Below are 17,427 nucleotides of genomic sequence, written 5' to 3' on the forward strand. Positions count from 1 at the left end.
TGCACACCTGCATTGCGGGACTTTTGTCTCCCCCTTCTGCAAATGTGAGTAATTACAAAACGGTAGCAGATCACGTTCTCTACGAAATGACTCGTTTTCCTATCACAATTCCATCCATTTGGTGCGATAGCTTTTCTAGAAAAGCCGTATTTTATCACCGTTTGAGTTGGCAAAGGGTTCAACTGGAAGTTAGCTGGCTCGGCCAGTGTAGTGCTGCATTCAAATGGAACTCATGAGCTCGTGGATACAACATGGGAGGTCATCTGCACTGTATCCGTGGTGTTCAAGTGGTTAGGTTGGAAAAACACCATTGCCAGGCAACAGCAACGCGGACGGCATCGAGAAGCCACACGGGCTAACATTTTAGCAAGCTAACATGGGGATAATGTAATGCAGGAAATTCAAAGGTACACAGAGAAAAGACCAGAAGTTGGGGAGATCAACATTTCCCTCAGACGTGGACTATTATCTAAGTTATGACGTCGTGAATACCACAAGAGGGGGCCGTTCATATGGACCCTTCTCGTGTACACATACGACCCCGTTTGAACGCAGCATGCGTCTCTGGTGTGCACGCTCTGATTACAGAGCATACGCAGTTTGCATGCATGCAGCCTACCCAGGACATCAGATTTAAAAACCTCATATACTGTGAAATGCAGACAGTTTCCCATCAGCATTAAGGTTGCACATTATATGGACTCATTTGGCAAAGGCTTGAAAGTAACGGTCGCTCATTTATATGTAAAAGTGCCACACTTTGGTTAAATCAAACAAACACAGCAGAATCAACAGCTGACCGGGTCGCTGCCCCTCTACACTCACCTGAGCTCCACCCTGCCGTTGACCAGAGCCAGAGAGATGAAGTCCTTCTTGCCGCCCTGGCCGTTGTAGAGCAAGATGCCGGTCATCTCGGACGCTCTGAACTCCATGGCAATGCGGACAGTGTGATATGCGCTCATGGTTTGGAAGGCCAAGTAGGACTGTCCTCCGAATGATGGAATGAAGTACTTGATCACTGGGGGAGGAATGAAGACAAGTCGGTCCTGTCAGTACTCTGGGATTTCCTTTATCTGGGTGTAATCGAAGTTTAATGTGAATAATTAAGAGTGAGCGGCGGTGGTGTGTCAGTGGCTCTTGATAGATTAATATGCCTTTCTATCAGTTTATTTTAGGGATGATGTTTTGCTGATGAGTTTATCAAAAGGAGAAGGTTGAGAAAGAGGAGGAGTTTTTCACACAGCCTGAAATCCCACACATTCACGTCTTCATGCACATCTTCACACACACACACACACACGCACGCACGCGCACACGCGCGCGCACACACACACACACACACACACACACACACACAACCTTTTTTTTTGTTTTTTAAACCATGCTACAATTATGATTATTATCATCCATTTTCTCCCCGGGCTCCTTCCCTCTCTGTCCATCTGTCTTTCTGTCCGTCTCTCCGAGGAGAATGGCAGCTGATGAGCTCCCGCTTTTCTAATGACTTGATTGATCTCGGGGAGACTAGCGTGCAGTTTGTGCGTGAGTGTGTGATTTCATTTAGCCACTCCAACTCAAAGATACACACTGATTCTCACCAGCTAATCCCCATCAAAGCAATTAGTGTCAATTATCTTAAGATGCAGCTGCGTGAGGTTGCTCCTCGTTCCCCCCAAAAATCCCAAAGTAGGGTAAGAGGCAGGAAACAAAAAGAGTTGTGCTTCTCAAGAACTTCTCCTTGATTTCAGGACTTCTCCGCGGCGCTGATTGGATTCCGCGATGCCTTTTGGTGAACGGCTCAGTGGTCGCTCATTTCTGAGATGTTGAACCGGTCTGATTTGCTCGAGATGAGTTTGAAGCGCAGCCACAGTGGAGCGATGTTGTGTCTGACTCAGTCACACCTCAGCTCTTTGTGCTCAAGTAAAATCTGACACCGTTCTGATTGCTGTTAACTCGTCAGGCTTTATACGACCCCGTAAATCCACATCTGTGACCACATTACATTTCATTTACATATTCCTACTGAAAGTCATTACTGCCACTTAATGTGTCACCTTGCGCTCAATACAATTAGTCAAAACTACAGCATGACAGAAGGAATATATTTCTTTTTTTCCCCTTTAAAACTAAAGTTTCATTTATTAAAACATTCCTTTAATATTTCAATTCTTTATGATAATGATGTGTTTCTGCTCCTTTACAAATGCTTTAAAGTGCTTGAGGATTTGGTTGATAGTGATTATAAAACAGCTAAAAGGCATGATAGCCACAGTGGAAAGTGGAGGGCCTAAAACGCTCTTTAAAATCTCTGTCAATGTTCGCCTTTGGTGGGTTCTTTGAAATTGCTAATTGCAATATAGTTTTAAATTACAGGGTATATATGCTCCAGCTAATTTTCTTTGATAAGTTTGAAATAAGCTCAGACTTTGAAACTTTATTTTAAGAGTAATAAAAAATACTATGTCTTATGTCCTTAACATATGAGGAAAATGGAAAAACTCACCCTTCTCACACACGGACCCTCCTCTGCCGGCCGGGCACTTGCAGCTGAAGTCGTTGCCGTCATCCTCGCAGGTTCCGCCGTGGAGGCAGGGGTGTGGGTCGCAGGGCTTCTGGGCCTTGTGGTTAGGCTTGCTCCTGGGGTGGGCGATGGTGGTGGCAGGAGCCATCGCGGTTGTTGTCACGGGGAGCGGCGTGGTGATTGGCGCTGAGGTTGTGGTGGTCCGTCTGTCCCACACGGGCTTGCGGGCGGTGCCTTTTGGTCGGCGGGTGGTCGGGTAGCGGGTGGTTGTCGGGGGCCTGGTTGTGGTGGTGGTGGTGGTGGTGGTGGGAGCGGCTGTGGTGACTGACGCCGTGGTGGTGGTGGTCGTGGTGGTGAAGATGGGGATGGAGGACAGGCCTGGTAACAGAGCCGCGGAGAACAAAGGACATTGGAAAAATAAAAAAAATAAAGTATGTTGAGCCTGTGGTCTTAAGATTCCCTATTCAAGACCTGTAAAACCTTTGATAAATCACCTCATGAATAACTTAAAACCCCTTTCATTTTATTAATCCTACACACTCCTGTTAAGTCCACTCTGTATTACCATAATTGGTGAAGTGAATATTCTCGTCCTCCGGCTTCTTCACGGAGATGCTGGTGTCTCGGGAGGCCTTTAACTGTTTCAGCAGGGCTTCCACGATGTCCTCCACGGTATATCTTGTATCTACAATAAACAAAGAGGTACAACCACTCAAGACAGTGTCTCTGAGGAGCAAACACAACAACTGGAGCTTCTCTAATGGCACAATGGATATATCAGACAGCCCTGCATGTGACAGGTGGAGGGTCTCCGTGGACCACTTGTCCTCCAACCGTCGCTTGTCCGACTCTTTTTTCCAGACGAATCGCTCTCATAACGTTTGCCACAGATGTTTGCTTTACAGGCCATGGAGGAGCCCTACATAACGGCACCCGTCGCGCCATGTGAGAGGTACGAAGGACGCTAAACGAGGCTCATAAAAAATAAAAATGAAAAGGAGCAGAGCAAGGAGGAGGCTGGAGTTTTGTGTGGTACAAAAAGGAGTGTAAAGGACAAGTTGTGGCAAATCAGCAAAATCATTTTGAGCCGAATTCACATACATGTCTTGTTTTGTTTGTCTTGATAATGAAAAAATAATGAAAGTAAGAGCACGTTCCAGTCCCATTTTGGATGTTGCTGGGCACATTTCTGTTCATCTCATAATAACACACTGTACCTGGAAACACTAAGCATGAGCCAACAATCTCACTGGCACAATCATGCAAGTACTATTTCCTGGCTTTGACCAGTATCAAAGATTTCTCTGAAACATCTCAGCAGGGACAAAATCCTTCTCAGGGTCTTTGGGTTTATTTCTCATGTTTGTTTTTTTTCTATATGAAAGCAAATTGTTGTAATCAAGCAATCAGGTTGGCATTGAATAGAACATTTTTTCCAAAAAGATGCAAATGAGGAAAAACATTCAGTGACTCACATTGTTATGAGCCAAATGAAAAATAAGTTGAAAGCACTCAGGCAGCCCACGGCTATGCCAAGGATGCACAATCCTCTACATGTTTTATTTCAGTAATGGAAAAAGTTGAGAAGTTTTTAACCTGCGTTCAGATCTGCATGAACAGACACAACGCGATGAAGGTAAAAGATTATTTTTAAAAGCTACATCAGGTGTAAACACAGAATTACAGCCATTTAAATGAACTTTTGCTGCAGTGCCACATACTGTATATTTACGTTATCATGATCACCCAGATTGATGATGTGCAAGGACAATTTCACTGCAAAAGCACAACTGCTTTGAAGAAGAAGAATGTTAAATAGGCCAAACTTGCATCAACTTTCTAACAAGTTTTGAGAAGACTTGTAGAAGAAGAGGATGTGTGCTGAACCAAGTAATGTAGGTCAGATTCATTTTTGATCCTCTGCCTTCCTTACAGTCCAAAACTTGTGAGTGAAAAAATGATGGCTCATTCTGCATTAAAAAGTAGGTCTTCTTTGGCCAATTGTGTAATTTTTATTCCCAATTTCTTTTAGGTCTGTTAAGTTAACTTTAATATGGTAGAAGACTAACAGAAAGAAATTCATTTCTGTAAAAAGCTTATATGTACATAATATTCATTCTGCATCTTTCACAGAAATGTCTTCTATGTCCGAAAAGGCTCCACTCATATGGCAGCATGCGCTCAAATTCTGAGCCTTGATTTTGATTGATTTGCTTGTTTGAATTTGCACCGCCTAATGTATCTCAATCAAATCGAAATGCAAGGCTCTAAGCAACCATGCCGAGGCGGGTTGGCGGTGTCATCGGACCAGATGAAGGGCCATAGTCATTCAGGAATCAGCGTCCAAAAACTGCAAACAATGCTGTTAAATAGTTTTATCATCACTCAGCGTGGACTCAACCTGAATGTAGACTTGGTTTGAGGTTCTGGGAACATTTTCCTTCACTGCAGTCAGTTGTGATCGACATACTTGTGGTTTGTTTTGGTGCTTGTGATTTAAAATCAAAACATTTTCATCTTAATTCAGGTTATATTGAATAAAATTTAATAAAAGCTTGACAGTAATCAAACTTAGTGTTGAAAAGTGGTGTTGAATTATGCTGGGAGGTTTACACGGCCGAGATTACAAAATTGTTTTAGGGCATTTGCCCAGTTGAAGACATTTGTTAGAAAAGTATTTAAAAACTAATCAAAAGTAATTTGTTATTTTACTTTAATGAAGCAATTAAACAAGTTACATTACTTATTACATTTTCAACAGGGTAACTAGTAATCTGTAACCTATTACATTTCAAAAGTAACCTTCTCAACACTGACACTGAACTCTGCACATATATCTCTATTGGCTGCTGCTCTTTATCATTATCTAAAAAAAAAAAAAAAAAAAGTTTTTCAACTTCCGCACACTTCAAAGATCTCTCACCTGGTTTGAAGTGGGCCTCAACAAAGGCCAGGATGGAGTTGCTGGGTGCCAGGTTACGCACACGGACGCTCATGAAGTCTTTGTGCACCTCCGACTTCCTGAACAACTCATTGAGCTGAAGAAGAGACAGAGAGAGTGGGAGGAGAGGACGGACACAGAGAGGAGATGACAAATGAGGCTGGTAATGAGCTCCACGCTATCTTAGTAGTGAAGTCCAATTCCAGAAGACTGTACACTATCTACAAGGAAGAAAGACTGCCTCTCAAATTGGGTGTGGGTGCACAAATTGACATTTAGCTGCTGTCGTGCCATTAATTATGAGAACAAGTTTTCAGGAGGAGCTAAGATAAATGTCGTGCTACCCTGACATTGTGATTGGTTTTGCTTCGGATGCCCCTGCAGTGTGCTTGTTGGAACAGCCTGAGGAGCTCCACGGGGAGGTTGGACTCAAGTGTTTGTTTAAGCCAGTGGTGATATTGCAACAGTTATACTGAAGTTGCCTTCAGCCCAAAATCTGGGCCAATATTTGATCTTAAATGGGTCCATTTCCATGCTACAACCTCAAAAACCTTACACATACTCAGTGTTGTCAGTGTGGTGGTGCATTAATCACATTCACACAGTCTACGAAAGCAACAAGAAACAAAAACCCTCTTTGCAACTGCTGATTAAAATCACAGGAGGCCGGCTAACCCCGCTTCGAGAGGCCACTTCTGTTGTTTCCAATGAGTGCTCCTCCACACTCCTCATCTGCATCTCTCAGACTTCACTAATGCCAGTCATTGTTCACAAAATGACGTCGTTAAACAAAACCCCACATTATAGGACACTTCTTTCAAAGAGAAAAGAACTCTTGTGATTTGTGGTGGAAATTATGAATCATTTTGTGCGAGCTTTCAGGCACTAATGAGGTGAGTGCCAATGCAAAAAAGCTGCTGATTTGGTCAGTCGCACTTTATCGAGCTTGAGAATTCAGCCTGTTAAAGATTATTTCCTTCATGTGCTGAACGCCTCTAATTTGTAGGCTGAGGTGTGAAAGCAAAGTGGAAAAATAAAATCCTCCAAAGCTGGCTTAGGGATGGAAGTCGCGGTGGACAAACTCTCCTGTGGCCACGCTGACTTAGAAACCTACAGAATCTTTCTTCCCTCTCCTTCTCTTTCTCTTACACGTCTGAATTTATATCCTAATTACACCAGGTTGCCACGTTGTGTGAAGTGTGCTGGAGTTTGACTCTTTTTGTGTTAATATCGTACATCTGTGTACATATTTTGTGTGTGTGTGTGTGTGTGTGTGTGTGTGTGTGTGTGTGTGTGTGTGTGTGTGTGTGTGTGTGTGTGTGTGTGTGTGTCAAGTGGCACATGTGTGTTCAGGAGGATGAACAGAGAGTGGTTTGCGAGCACACACACACACACACACACACACACACACACACACACACACACACACACACACACACACACAAATCGCTGTAAGGTAGCAGATTAGGTCCCAGTGGGGGCTAGTGACACTGATTCAACAGCTGGTACATGTGTACTGTGTACACAGACGCACATGTGCGCGCGCGCGCACACACACACACACACACACACACACACACACACACACACACACACACACACACACACACACACACACACACACACACACACACACACACATTTCATCAGATGAGCAAAGCCCTGGCTCAATAACACATGCATTTGTTCAAAGGTCTGAGCTTTACAGAGAAAACGGACAGTGCAGAAATCCGACCAGGGTAAAGTACATGGGCCAAACTGTGATTACTGTATAGGCTGTGAGCCTGCCTCAGCTTTGGCGCGCTAACAGCTACTGGCAGCGTGACCGTCCAAAACTTATGAGACTCATATCCGGAATAAGGACTTGATTTTTTTTTTTTTTTTTACAAGCTAAAAAAAATCTTAATTAATCTCACGAGAAGCTGCTTTCAAATACTGTGAAGTGTTTGGCAAGCAATCGACAAATTAGTCTCTGCACAAGTCTGCAGAGAGCTGTTAGTTTTTTTTTTTTTATATAGTTGTCTTATTAAACTAGAAGACTTTATTTCCTTGCTAACGAAATTGTTAAGTAATCAACAGTCTATGTGAGGAACATTTTAGTCAGACATCATCATAATTCTTATATTGTTAATATTTGAAAATGTCCTCCTTCATAGGTCTTTTGTGCAAGCAGCTTACTACAATCACAGCAACGTTTTCAAGTCAAGCAACCTCTAGTGGCCGTATGACTAATGCCGATCCGTTATCCTGGAAAAGAGATGCAGTTCAGATGACAGTATATAATGTGAGATTTTCTATGTTAGGAGAAGGCAGGTTGGGTGGATTGTTGAATACAGGAAGCCCCTGTTCTTTTGTTGTTGTCAACCAAGAGTCCGGACATATTTTTAAAACTGCGTTTACTGTTTCCATGATGGCAAGGGTAAATTAAAATAATAACTTTAATATACAGCATGGTTCAAGTGGCTAGTTTAACCCAAACTATTGTCTTTATCTAATCCTAACCAAGCTGCAACTAACCATGACATCACCCATTGGTTTGTGAACAGCTGTTATGAAGCCTCAAGCTTGGATTTTGGCAGATGCCATCTTGCTATTTAGGAATCAGCAGTCACCATATTTAGGTAAACTGGGGAGGAGCGAGTGGGGATCTTACTGAACCTGATTGGGAAACCGAAGAGACTATTCCCCTCCCACCGATGAAAGAAACCTGACAGGACTGTCATCAAACAGACACACTATAAAAAATGCCCCTTTTTGAGGCCTAATATCTAATTAAATATAGTAATAATTTTAGATAGACCGCCAGAAAACGAATAAGACCGAGTGACTTTAGCAAACGACACCAAATTGACTAATGGAAAAAATGTATTGTCTTTTTTCATGAGAAGTTGAATGGGAGTCTATGGAGCCAAAGGCTTTTTGGACCAACTACTAGTGGCCCTCGGTGGTATTACAGTTTAAATCACTTCCACTTTTTCAGACCTGGAAGCTAGGTCCACTTTTATATACAGTGTATGGCCCAAACCTAACCAGGGGTGCACACTTAGAAAACACTCCTATGTGCCGTATCTGAAGGTGGGAAACAAATTACCTATATGGTTGTATAGGTTGGAGGGTTTGTTATAACATTTGTGGAAAAAGTAATCATTGATTGAGGAAACATATTGCCAAAAAGGAAAAAGAGAGAGAAAAAAGTTCGAGAAGAAAACAAAATAATAAACCACGAGATGGACCATGAATCAGTGAAGAGTCTTATTTCCTTCTGATCTACCTTCCTGGGTCATAATAAATGTCATTCAATTACATATTCCTCTGTACATATCACCTGATGTAACAGATTGACAATACTCCCCTTTTATTAAAAATCAAATATCAGCCAGGTTATGCCATCTCCTGCTGATGTGATGTATGTTCCTCCCAGACTGCAACTGGTAAATACCTTTTTTTATCATTGTTATTTTTCTATCAGATGTCTGACCAGAAGAAATCACTCCAGCTCAGCGTGGCAGAATATTACCCGGCAGCTTCAGGGGTGTCAAAGTCTGTAAAAAGTGCAGTGAAACCTGCCTGAAGGAGCTGAAAGAATTTGATTAGTCTGGCTCTCGCTGAGCACTTTTGGTGTGTCACAATGCTTTCAATGTTGTTTCAGAAGCTTTTCCATTCTTGACAAGAACACTCTTGAGAAAACACCACATTTGCAGCAGGACTATGCAAGTTTTCCAAACAGCAGCACATTGTGACATCAGTCAGTTGCATTAAAGCAAGATTAACTAGGTTTTTTTTTGGACACTAGAGGCCAGCAGAAGGAGCTGAAAACAAAGCATGTGGCATGTTTATTAAATTGTAAAGTCATTATGGCGAGCAGGTTAGACTCCAAATGAATGCAAATGTCACTCTGTGTCTGTAAAGTGTGTCAGCTGGCCTGTCTCATGTTTCATGTCCCTTATGAATGACACTCTCCTTTAGAGAGTGCATTTCTATTTATTAAAAGCAGCTGCCACCTGCAGCTGGAAATAGTGTTGATGAGAACGATGTCTGCCAGGCTAAAAAAAAAAAAAAAAAAAAATGTCTTAAAAGCTGCAGAGACCTGCGGAGATCGTGATTATTCTGTGTTTGTTGTAGGCAATATCATTCAGATTGCAACGTCATTTGATCCATTGTCAGGGGCGTTGAAGAGGAGGAAACAGTAGAACTGACTATCCAGGTAGCGGGGGAATTGCTCTAAAAGCCTGAGATGAAAAGTTTGGTTTTGTTTTCAAGTTGGTATGGCTAAGTCTTTAGTATGATGACTGAATGGAAATTGGCTGAATAAATCAGTTGAGAGGCTGATAATATATAGAAGAACACAATAGTGAAGTTAAAAGAATCACAATATTTTAGTGTGCCCTGCATCAGGATTCAGCTCTAAATGCAGCTAATTGAGCTGAGTGATGTACACTGTGTTAGAGTCATGTCTTTTCTCTAGAAAGGAAAACTGGGGTACCAAAAAACAAAAGAATAAAAAGCAAACTGAAGAAAAACAACTCCTGACTTATTTCTTTCAACGTAAAGGTGAGCACAGCTGACAGTTTAAAAAAAAGTTTAGGGTAATATCAGCAGTCGTTTAGGCACTCGGCCAGGAATGTTGGAGCATATTTGCATTGCGTAACAAATTAATCAGTAATATAAAATAATCAGCATCACAGCTTTCATGCATTTTGTGCTATACCCTTGTCCATTGTTAATATGAACTATATATTTGAACCTTTAAGGACTGAAAGCCAGCAAAAGGTTCCACAAGCACCATCAATGCTAAAAAAATAATGCAAAAAAAAAGCAAAACTGGAGAAGAGTAATAAAATCTTTGAGCTGATTAAATCATATTTTATACGCATGCCGTATCAAAGTTTGGTGGCTGACATTAGCAGATCTTACTTTAGTCACAAAACAGTTAATACAGATGTCTGTATCAACGGTGTTACAGCAGATTTAGATTTCATCACTGCTTGTTGAACTGTATTCCAAACTTGCTCCTGCAGCACTTACAGCGCTCTCGATGCTGCGGGCCGTCTCTCCAAACAGCTCTGACTTTGGGTCCTCCATCTCTGGCGTGTAGAAGATCTCCTGGCCCTCCACCTGGTCGAGGTGCAGGAACCCACTGAACCTCATGGTGGCTGGAAAGGAGAGAGGAGGAGAGGACTGAAACACCACAACTCAAACCTCGTCCTATCACTCTTCTCCCGCTGCCTTCACTCAGAGCTCCATGTTTTTTGGGGTCGTGCCAGTTCTGGGTTAGTGATGGATTGTGTGTTTGTGCGTGCTTGACAAGGGGAGGTTAGTAAGTGTGTTGCTGATCACGTGGAGGGTGGGCGGAAGGGGGGGAGGGGGGGAGTGTTTAATAAGGGCTGGAATTTGGCCGTTAAAGGTGAGCGTGGTGCCGGTGGATGTTGTGGTGGTGGAGGAGGTGGACTGTGAAATATGAGAGCAAGAAAAAAGGAAGAGGTAAAGGTGGAGAAATGGGCCAGTTTTACCAGACTTGTCCCAAAAGCTGGCCGGGGCATGGATGGCTGGGTAAAAAGACAACAAGTTAGACAGACACACAAATACAGGAAGAAACAATACACACACTAAAGAGGAAGCAGCCCTCAGGCACTTTGAAAAGTGCCTTGTTCAGCAAAGAGAGAGGCTCCCTGTGTGACCTTGGGGGTTATGTTGTCCGACATCTATCGAGTATCTGTTCGGTTTCTTCGCACGGAGAGAAGAGAGCTTGAAATAAAGCTGAAAGTCGAGGGGATTTGTGTGTGTGTGTGTGTGTGTGTGTGTGTGTGTGTGTGTGTGTGTGTGTGTGTGTGTGTGTGTGTGTGTGTGTGTGTGTGTGTGTGTGTGTGCGTGCGTGTGTGTGAGATGAGGAACGAAGGAGCATGCGAGGCGCTGATGCCGGGCTTCCACGCCGCTCGTAATCAGCAGAACAAATTGCCCAAATCAATCATGGCTGCCTCTGCCTGAGCAACGGCAGGGAGAACGAGAGGAGCACTTGTATGATTATCGTGAAAGATAGTCGTAATTGTCTCCTTAATGCCGCCAGACCGATGACTGACACAGCCTGGTTAAAATTGTATGAAAGGGACAGCGAGACACTACCGGCGCGCGCCTGCCACCTCCCCCACCCCTTCGTCTTTACAGTACTTTCACGGGCAGCGCACATCGATTCAGATGTGACGGCAGCAATAAAATATAGGGAAATGGGCGCGGTTCGGCCGATAGGGAGAGGGTAAAGAGAGGGGGACAGCCAGAGAGATCAGACTTTCAATTTGCACTGAAGACAAACATCAGAGAGGGTGATTTTCCGAGCCACTGCCATGACGGACGTAAAGACAGAGAGAAAGAGAGTGATAAAATCTGATTCTAGTGAACCGTTAAATATAATGGATTTGTCAGACTTCCCCTGGCATATGGAAGAGGTTACAGGATCTGGAGCTTAATGTGCCATTAACTTTCACACGAGCATTCGCTGGCCATTATCTTTGATGTCCTATGAATATGATATTGCCTTGTTTAAATGTAACATATGGAGACGCTGTTTGGGTTTCTTAAAATAACAAAATCCAGGCAAATAAACTCTCTCCGCGGCTACAACTACAGCTAAAAAAAATTAAACAATTTTTCAGCAGTTTGAATGAACGGACACTTTCTAACAACAAGGTCCGACATCCGCTGCGAGGCTTTACAATATGACACAAAAAGAGCTTCTTAGATCTCCTCCAGTGTGTGACCGTGAGGATTCAAGTCAACCTTGAGTCACTTCAGCGTTTGATGCCTCGATAAAATGGGGTCGGAACAACGAAACAATTAGTCTGCTTAGTTCCGAGACAGCCGGGCGGGTGTCGATAAACTGGATGGTAACAGTGGGATGGCAGCCGAAGCATCGAGGGACGTGCTATTTCACATCCAATGAGTGGAAGATCGGGCTGAGCCCTTCTCAGGAGGGAAAAGATCCGGTGTATTGATCAGCCATACCGTGCTGCCTGCTTTTATTGGTGACACTTGAGCTGAATTAAGTATTGACTGCTGGCGTGCCGTCATTGTTAGCCGAGATAAATATTTACAGGCTTTAGCAGATATGTTTTAACTGTTCTCTTACAGCTGAAACATCCTTCTTTTGTTGCCTGGCGGAGGCCAAATGTCATCCAATTCAACCTCAACAGAGGTTTCCATGTTTCACCTCTGTGCGGTTATAAATTCTGACAGAAACACACGGCAGCGGGGTTGTGGAAGGCCGGAGGTGGCTTCGTATCGCGCAGCGGACCGTGTGGCAGTAAACTTTGCTGGTTTATTGGACAGGCTTTGGGACCTTCAACGCGCTAGAAATGCGACTCCACGCGCTAATTTGTGGCCTCGGCTCAAGTCATGACCCAGAGCTCCCACGGGAGCCGGAGAGAGAATCCCTCCTTTCAAAATCAGTCAGACTGCCGCCGCCGCTAGGACAAATAGAGAGCAGATTTCAACTGAGGGATGGAGGGAGAGAGAGAGATAAAGAAGAGAGGGGGGAAAGAAGCCCTTTATCTTTATGAACCGAGTGTGGCAGAAGGCACTGATTGGTACAACAGCGCTCGCTGGCCTCTGGTAGTCCCTCGACTCTCTCTCTCTCTCTCTCTCTCTGTTTCTCTCTCTCTCTCTCTCCCCGCTCGACTCCGGAGAGAAATGAACTGATGCAAGACTGGATTGAGATTGACTGGGGTGAGGGAGAGAAAAGAGTGAGATATAGCTCAGGAGGGAGATACGGAACAGTGCCACTGAGTGATAAAGGGAAGAGTGTGTGTGTGTGTGTGTGTGTGTGTGTGTGTGTGTGTGTGTGTGTGTGTGTGTGTGTGTGTGTACATGGGGGGTTAAAAAAATAAAAATAAAGGAAAGATGGGAGATTAAAAGGGTGAAAGATGACAGAAAAAGCAAGAATAGACACACTGATGGCTATTTATAAACCAAAGGCCCTAAACTATGATGCTGCATGAAACCAAACTTCATTCAAAAATCTTAAGAAAAAAAACAAAACAAAAAAAAACTTATTGGGAATCTGTCACTGTATGTAACTAATATCAGGGTCATACTATGAAGTGTTTTCAAATTCATAAATATGGATTTCTCAGGTCAGACTACATTTTTCACCATTTGTGTGTGGCTGTTGTTGTTGTTTTTTTTCTTCCCATTTCCGCCACCTGTCAATAAGATAATTTACATATGAGGGAAGTGATTCATGAAAGCGCTGCTGCAGAAAAAAATAACACCACCTGCTCTGGCTGTTTATGGCAGATGGCCATGAAAGCAAACATTCAATATAAGAAATATTCTGTTCATTCTTAACACACCAACAACTGAAAGTTATGAACATATATATATAGCTGCATTTGATAAGATCTCCTAACAATAAAGCATTAAGAACATCCCATTAATGTCTGTGGTTCTTTTCAATGAGTAAGAAAATCTCATCATTATTGTTCGTAATAACACAAATTGCTACAATACACTGCAACCTTGTAAAACAATTCAGTGTGTAGAGTGAATTACTCCATTTGTCTAAAACAGATGATATACAAGTAAATATTTACACTCAGTTAATATTCTAAGTGAATATGTTTTGCTATATACTGAATAAATCTGCTTTCAAACGGCTTTACACAGATGTGTTAGCAGATATCTCCTGCTTCCTGTCTTCACACTGAGCTAAACTTAGTTAATCACCTTCCAGCACCACACTTAATGCACAGACATTAAAGTGGCATCAATCTTTTCATCTCCCTCCTGGAAAGGAAGCGAATTTGCATTTCTCACACAATGCTGGAAGTATTTATTTGATGGGAGCTGTAGTTTTTTTGAAATGCTAAAAAAAGCATTTGCTGTTTGAATTTGATACAAATCACAAAGAGTTCAAATTGTAATGCTAACTTATTGCAAGTGGTGTAGTACAGTAGATACTACTGGCTAATGAATTGTAAACCTCAGGAACATGTTTTAAACTTTTCAAAAAAGTGAAAGAAAAAATGAATAAAGAATGAGCTTCTGTGACTCAGTGCAAGAATTACAGAAGCGAGTGGAAGAGACAGCAGACGAAAACACAGAGGAGGAAGAGCGGGGAAATAATCTAGGTAATTTAGAAGGGAGAGAAAGTCTTTTCTGAGGAGGCATTTTGACTTACAGGGGCAATTGGCGCCCTCTGGAGTGCTGGATGGTGTCTTGCCATCGGGGCAGCAGCCGAACTCGGTGTTGTCACAGGATGAGCGGTCCTCAGCAGGGGGTACTGTGGTGGTCGCCATCGTTGGACCTGAGGGCGATACACAGGGGTTCCTAATGATTCATGAAGCTTCACAAGAATTCACAAATTCAGGCCGGCTTATCTCAGAGGAGATGCACTGGGACGATGCTCCACCACTTCTTTTTCTCCAAGTGAGGAAATCAAATGTTCACAGTTCTCTTGATCTGGTTGAAATTCATCTAAATGTTTTAAGTACTTGAACATCTAATTATCTCTCAAGCATATGTCATACAAGAGAGCCGATAAAAACAAATGACTAAGTCAAAGTTGTCATATTGACATTTAAGGTGTATTGATTGCTTCGGGAGGTCCACTCGAAACCTTGTTTTGATCTGCTACCGTTTGCCCCGTTATAACTACCGCTTACGCGTTCATAACTCAACACTTCTTGTATCTGTTTCAAATTTAAAGCCCTCCAGTGTTTTAGTAGACAGAAAACTTTTGTTTCTTAAAACAGCTTTTATGGTGAAATATTTGCAGAAACATGGTGTGAAAATAACAGTAATTTATTCAGTTTAAGTAATAAAATATATTGGCTACCACATCATTGTTTATTCTGTGTCAAATTAGAACCTGAGAAGCCGTGAGTTTGTATGTGTTACAGTGGCGCTCCGGTACTTAACAAAAATAGCACTGCTTAGGTCAAAACCTGTGTATTCCTTGGTTGTTTCTGAATTTTCTCCTGTTTCTACAGATGTTTGTGTTTTCACTCTGCTGAGCAGTCATTGGACGCTATCAGAGACATCTGTCAGTCGTGATTATATGGCGTTTTCATGGGAACAGATTTTAAACCTGGAACTAATTTTGTCCGGCAGTTAATGGGCACTATTGCCAGTCATGTCACACACGGAGCACTTTGAATGAGGGGGCGATGTGATAAGTGCTCACTGCTGATTGGCTGACAGTTACCATCAAAGCCTCTCAGGGAGGATAAAAACATACAGTTGTGTTTGCGTTCTGTCACTGTATATCTGGCTATCTTGGGACATAACAGACATGAAAGTGGCTGGGGCCTTTTCTATCTGAAGGATGAGGGTGTAACAGCGTCCGCCGTCCTCTCTAATGATGGTGCTGGTGTGTGTGTGTGTGTGTGTGTGTGTGTGTGTGTGTGTGTGTGTGTGTGTGTGTGTGTGTGTGTGTGTGTGTGTGTGTGTGTGTGTGTGTGTCTTAGTCGAAGCGGTGCAGTTTATGGCTGCACAGAGATGAGAAATAATCGCGTGGGCAAACAGCTAGCGGCTAAACAAGTCGTAAAGACGCCAGTGCCGAGAAACGTTGGGCTCAAGGACTCGCGGTCAAAGGGTGGGGGTGTGTTTGTGTGTGTGTGTGTGTTAGTGGTGGTGGTGGGGGTGGTGGTTGTGGGGAGAGGGGGGGGTCTGGGGTTTATTGGGCATCTGTTGGCGTGTGGTCTGCAGATTTACAGATGCTGGGCTGAAGAGGAGACTGCTGGTGGCGGGAAATAGGGCAGCGCACAACAGCAAGGGGGGACGCTCTGTGACTTCAATGGGAGCCATGAGAGCTGTCAAATAAACACACGCACACACACTAAGATAAGTGCAGATTTCCAAAGAGCATGGACACAGAAATGTGCAAATATACATCTCTGACCTCACATTTATATACTCAAACAGCGATATGTGCACTGTGAATTGGACAAAGTCAGTGACATGAGAAAAGGGATATAATACTAAAACACACACACACACACACACACACACACACACACACACACACACACACACACACACACACACACACACACACACACACACACACACACACACACACACACACAACGAAGACCTTGACATGCATAAAAATACACCTCTCAATTCTTAATATTCACGTTGAAATTTGCACTGTTAAATTTCACACTAACAGGCTGATGTGTGTTACGACGTCAGCACACTCACACGATGTAAAAAACATGGAGGCGTGCTTGGGGACACATTCATTCACACACAGACACAAGACGCCGGGTCTCCTCTGCAGACAGGCTACATGCTCCTCGCGTCACCAAGCACTCTGGTCAGCCTCTGACAAGAGAATAAATCTAAAACTTGTGGAGAAGGAGGAGGAGGTGGAGCTGAGGAAAAGCACATGGGGGCCACGTTGTTCCATCAATCCTATCCTGTTACTGCGAGCTGTCAGGCAAGTTGGAAGGATGGATGGATGGATGGATGGAAAACAACATCAGAAGAATAAAAAGAAAAAGAAGAAGGTCTGATTGAAAAGTCTCAGTCATTTCTGGTTGTCCGGGCGGAGGCCCAGCAACCGCTACTGGCTGTTACAGTCAGGAGGGCATGTCGAGAAAGATTTGAGGCTAGTCATGTGACAAGGTATGCTGCCCTCCTCACACACACACACACACACACACACACACACACACACACACACACACACACACACACACACACACACACACACACACACACACACACACACACACACACACACACACCTCAACCTCGCATCCACATCAGCCTGTCAAGTCAGGCTCCAGAGATGCCCAGATGCGGGCCAACTGTTTTATCTATCTGGCCTTCCGAGAGTGTATTTTACAGAGCTTGGGTTTGTTTTGCGAGCTGTGTTGAGAGCGGGTGTGTTGGTGGGATGGGAGAGAAAAAAGGATGGGTGATGTAGCAACAGTGAACCATGCAAATACATTCTTTTCCGTCTGAA

General features: G+C 43.3%; 1 protein-coding gene across 9 annotated transcripts in view; it reads right to left on the bottom strand.

Moving 5' to 3' along the window:
• Nucleotides 1-17,427, bottom strand: part of agrn (agrin) — a 283,677-nt gene that overhangs the window by 31,333 nt on the left and 234,917 nt on the right. For all 9 annotated transcript variants that reach the window (XM_069693990.1, XM_069693991.1, XM_069693988.1 and 6 more), the window contains 6 exons: nt 14,632-14,757; nt 10,488-10,615; nt 5,445-5,559; nt 3,087-3,206; nt 2,504-2,899; nt 826-1,018 (listed from right to left, as the gene is read on the bottom strand). In XM_069693990.1, the coding sequence (XP_069550091.1) occupies nt 826-1,018; nt 2,504-2,899; nt 3,087-3,206; nt 5,445-5,559; nt 10,488-10,615; nt 14,632-14,757 (1,078 nt within the window). The remainder of the gene's footprint in view (nt 1-825; nt 1,019-2,503; nt 2,900-3,086; nt 3,207-5,444; nt 5,560-10,487; nt 10,616-14,631; nt 14,758-17,427) is intronic.

Source organism: Brachyistius frenatus, unplaced genomic scaffold (genome assembly GCF_029030835.1).
Source record: "Brachyistius frenatus isolate BFR_SWC_R1_liver_20210118 unplaced genomic scaffold, ASM2903083v1 Contig_16, whole genome shotgun sequence".
In the NCBI taxonomy this organism is placed as follows: Eukaryota; Metazoa; Chordata; class Actinopteri; family Embiotocidae; genus Brachyistius; species Brachyistius frenatus.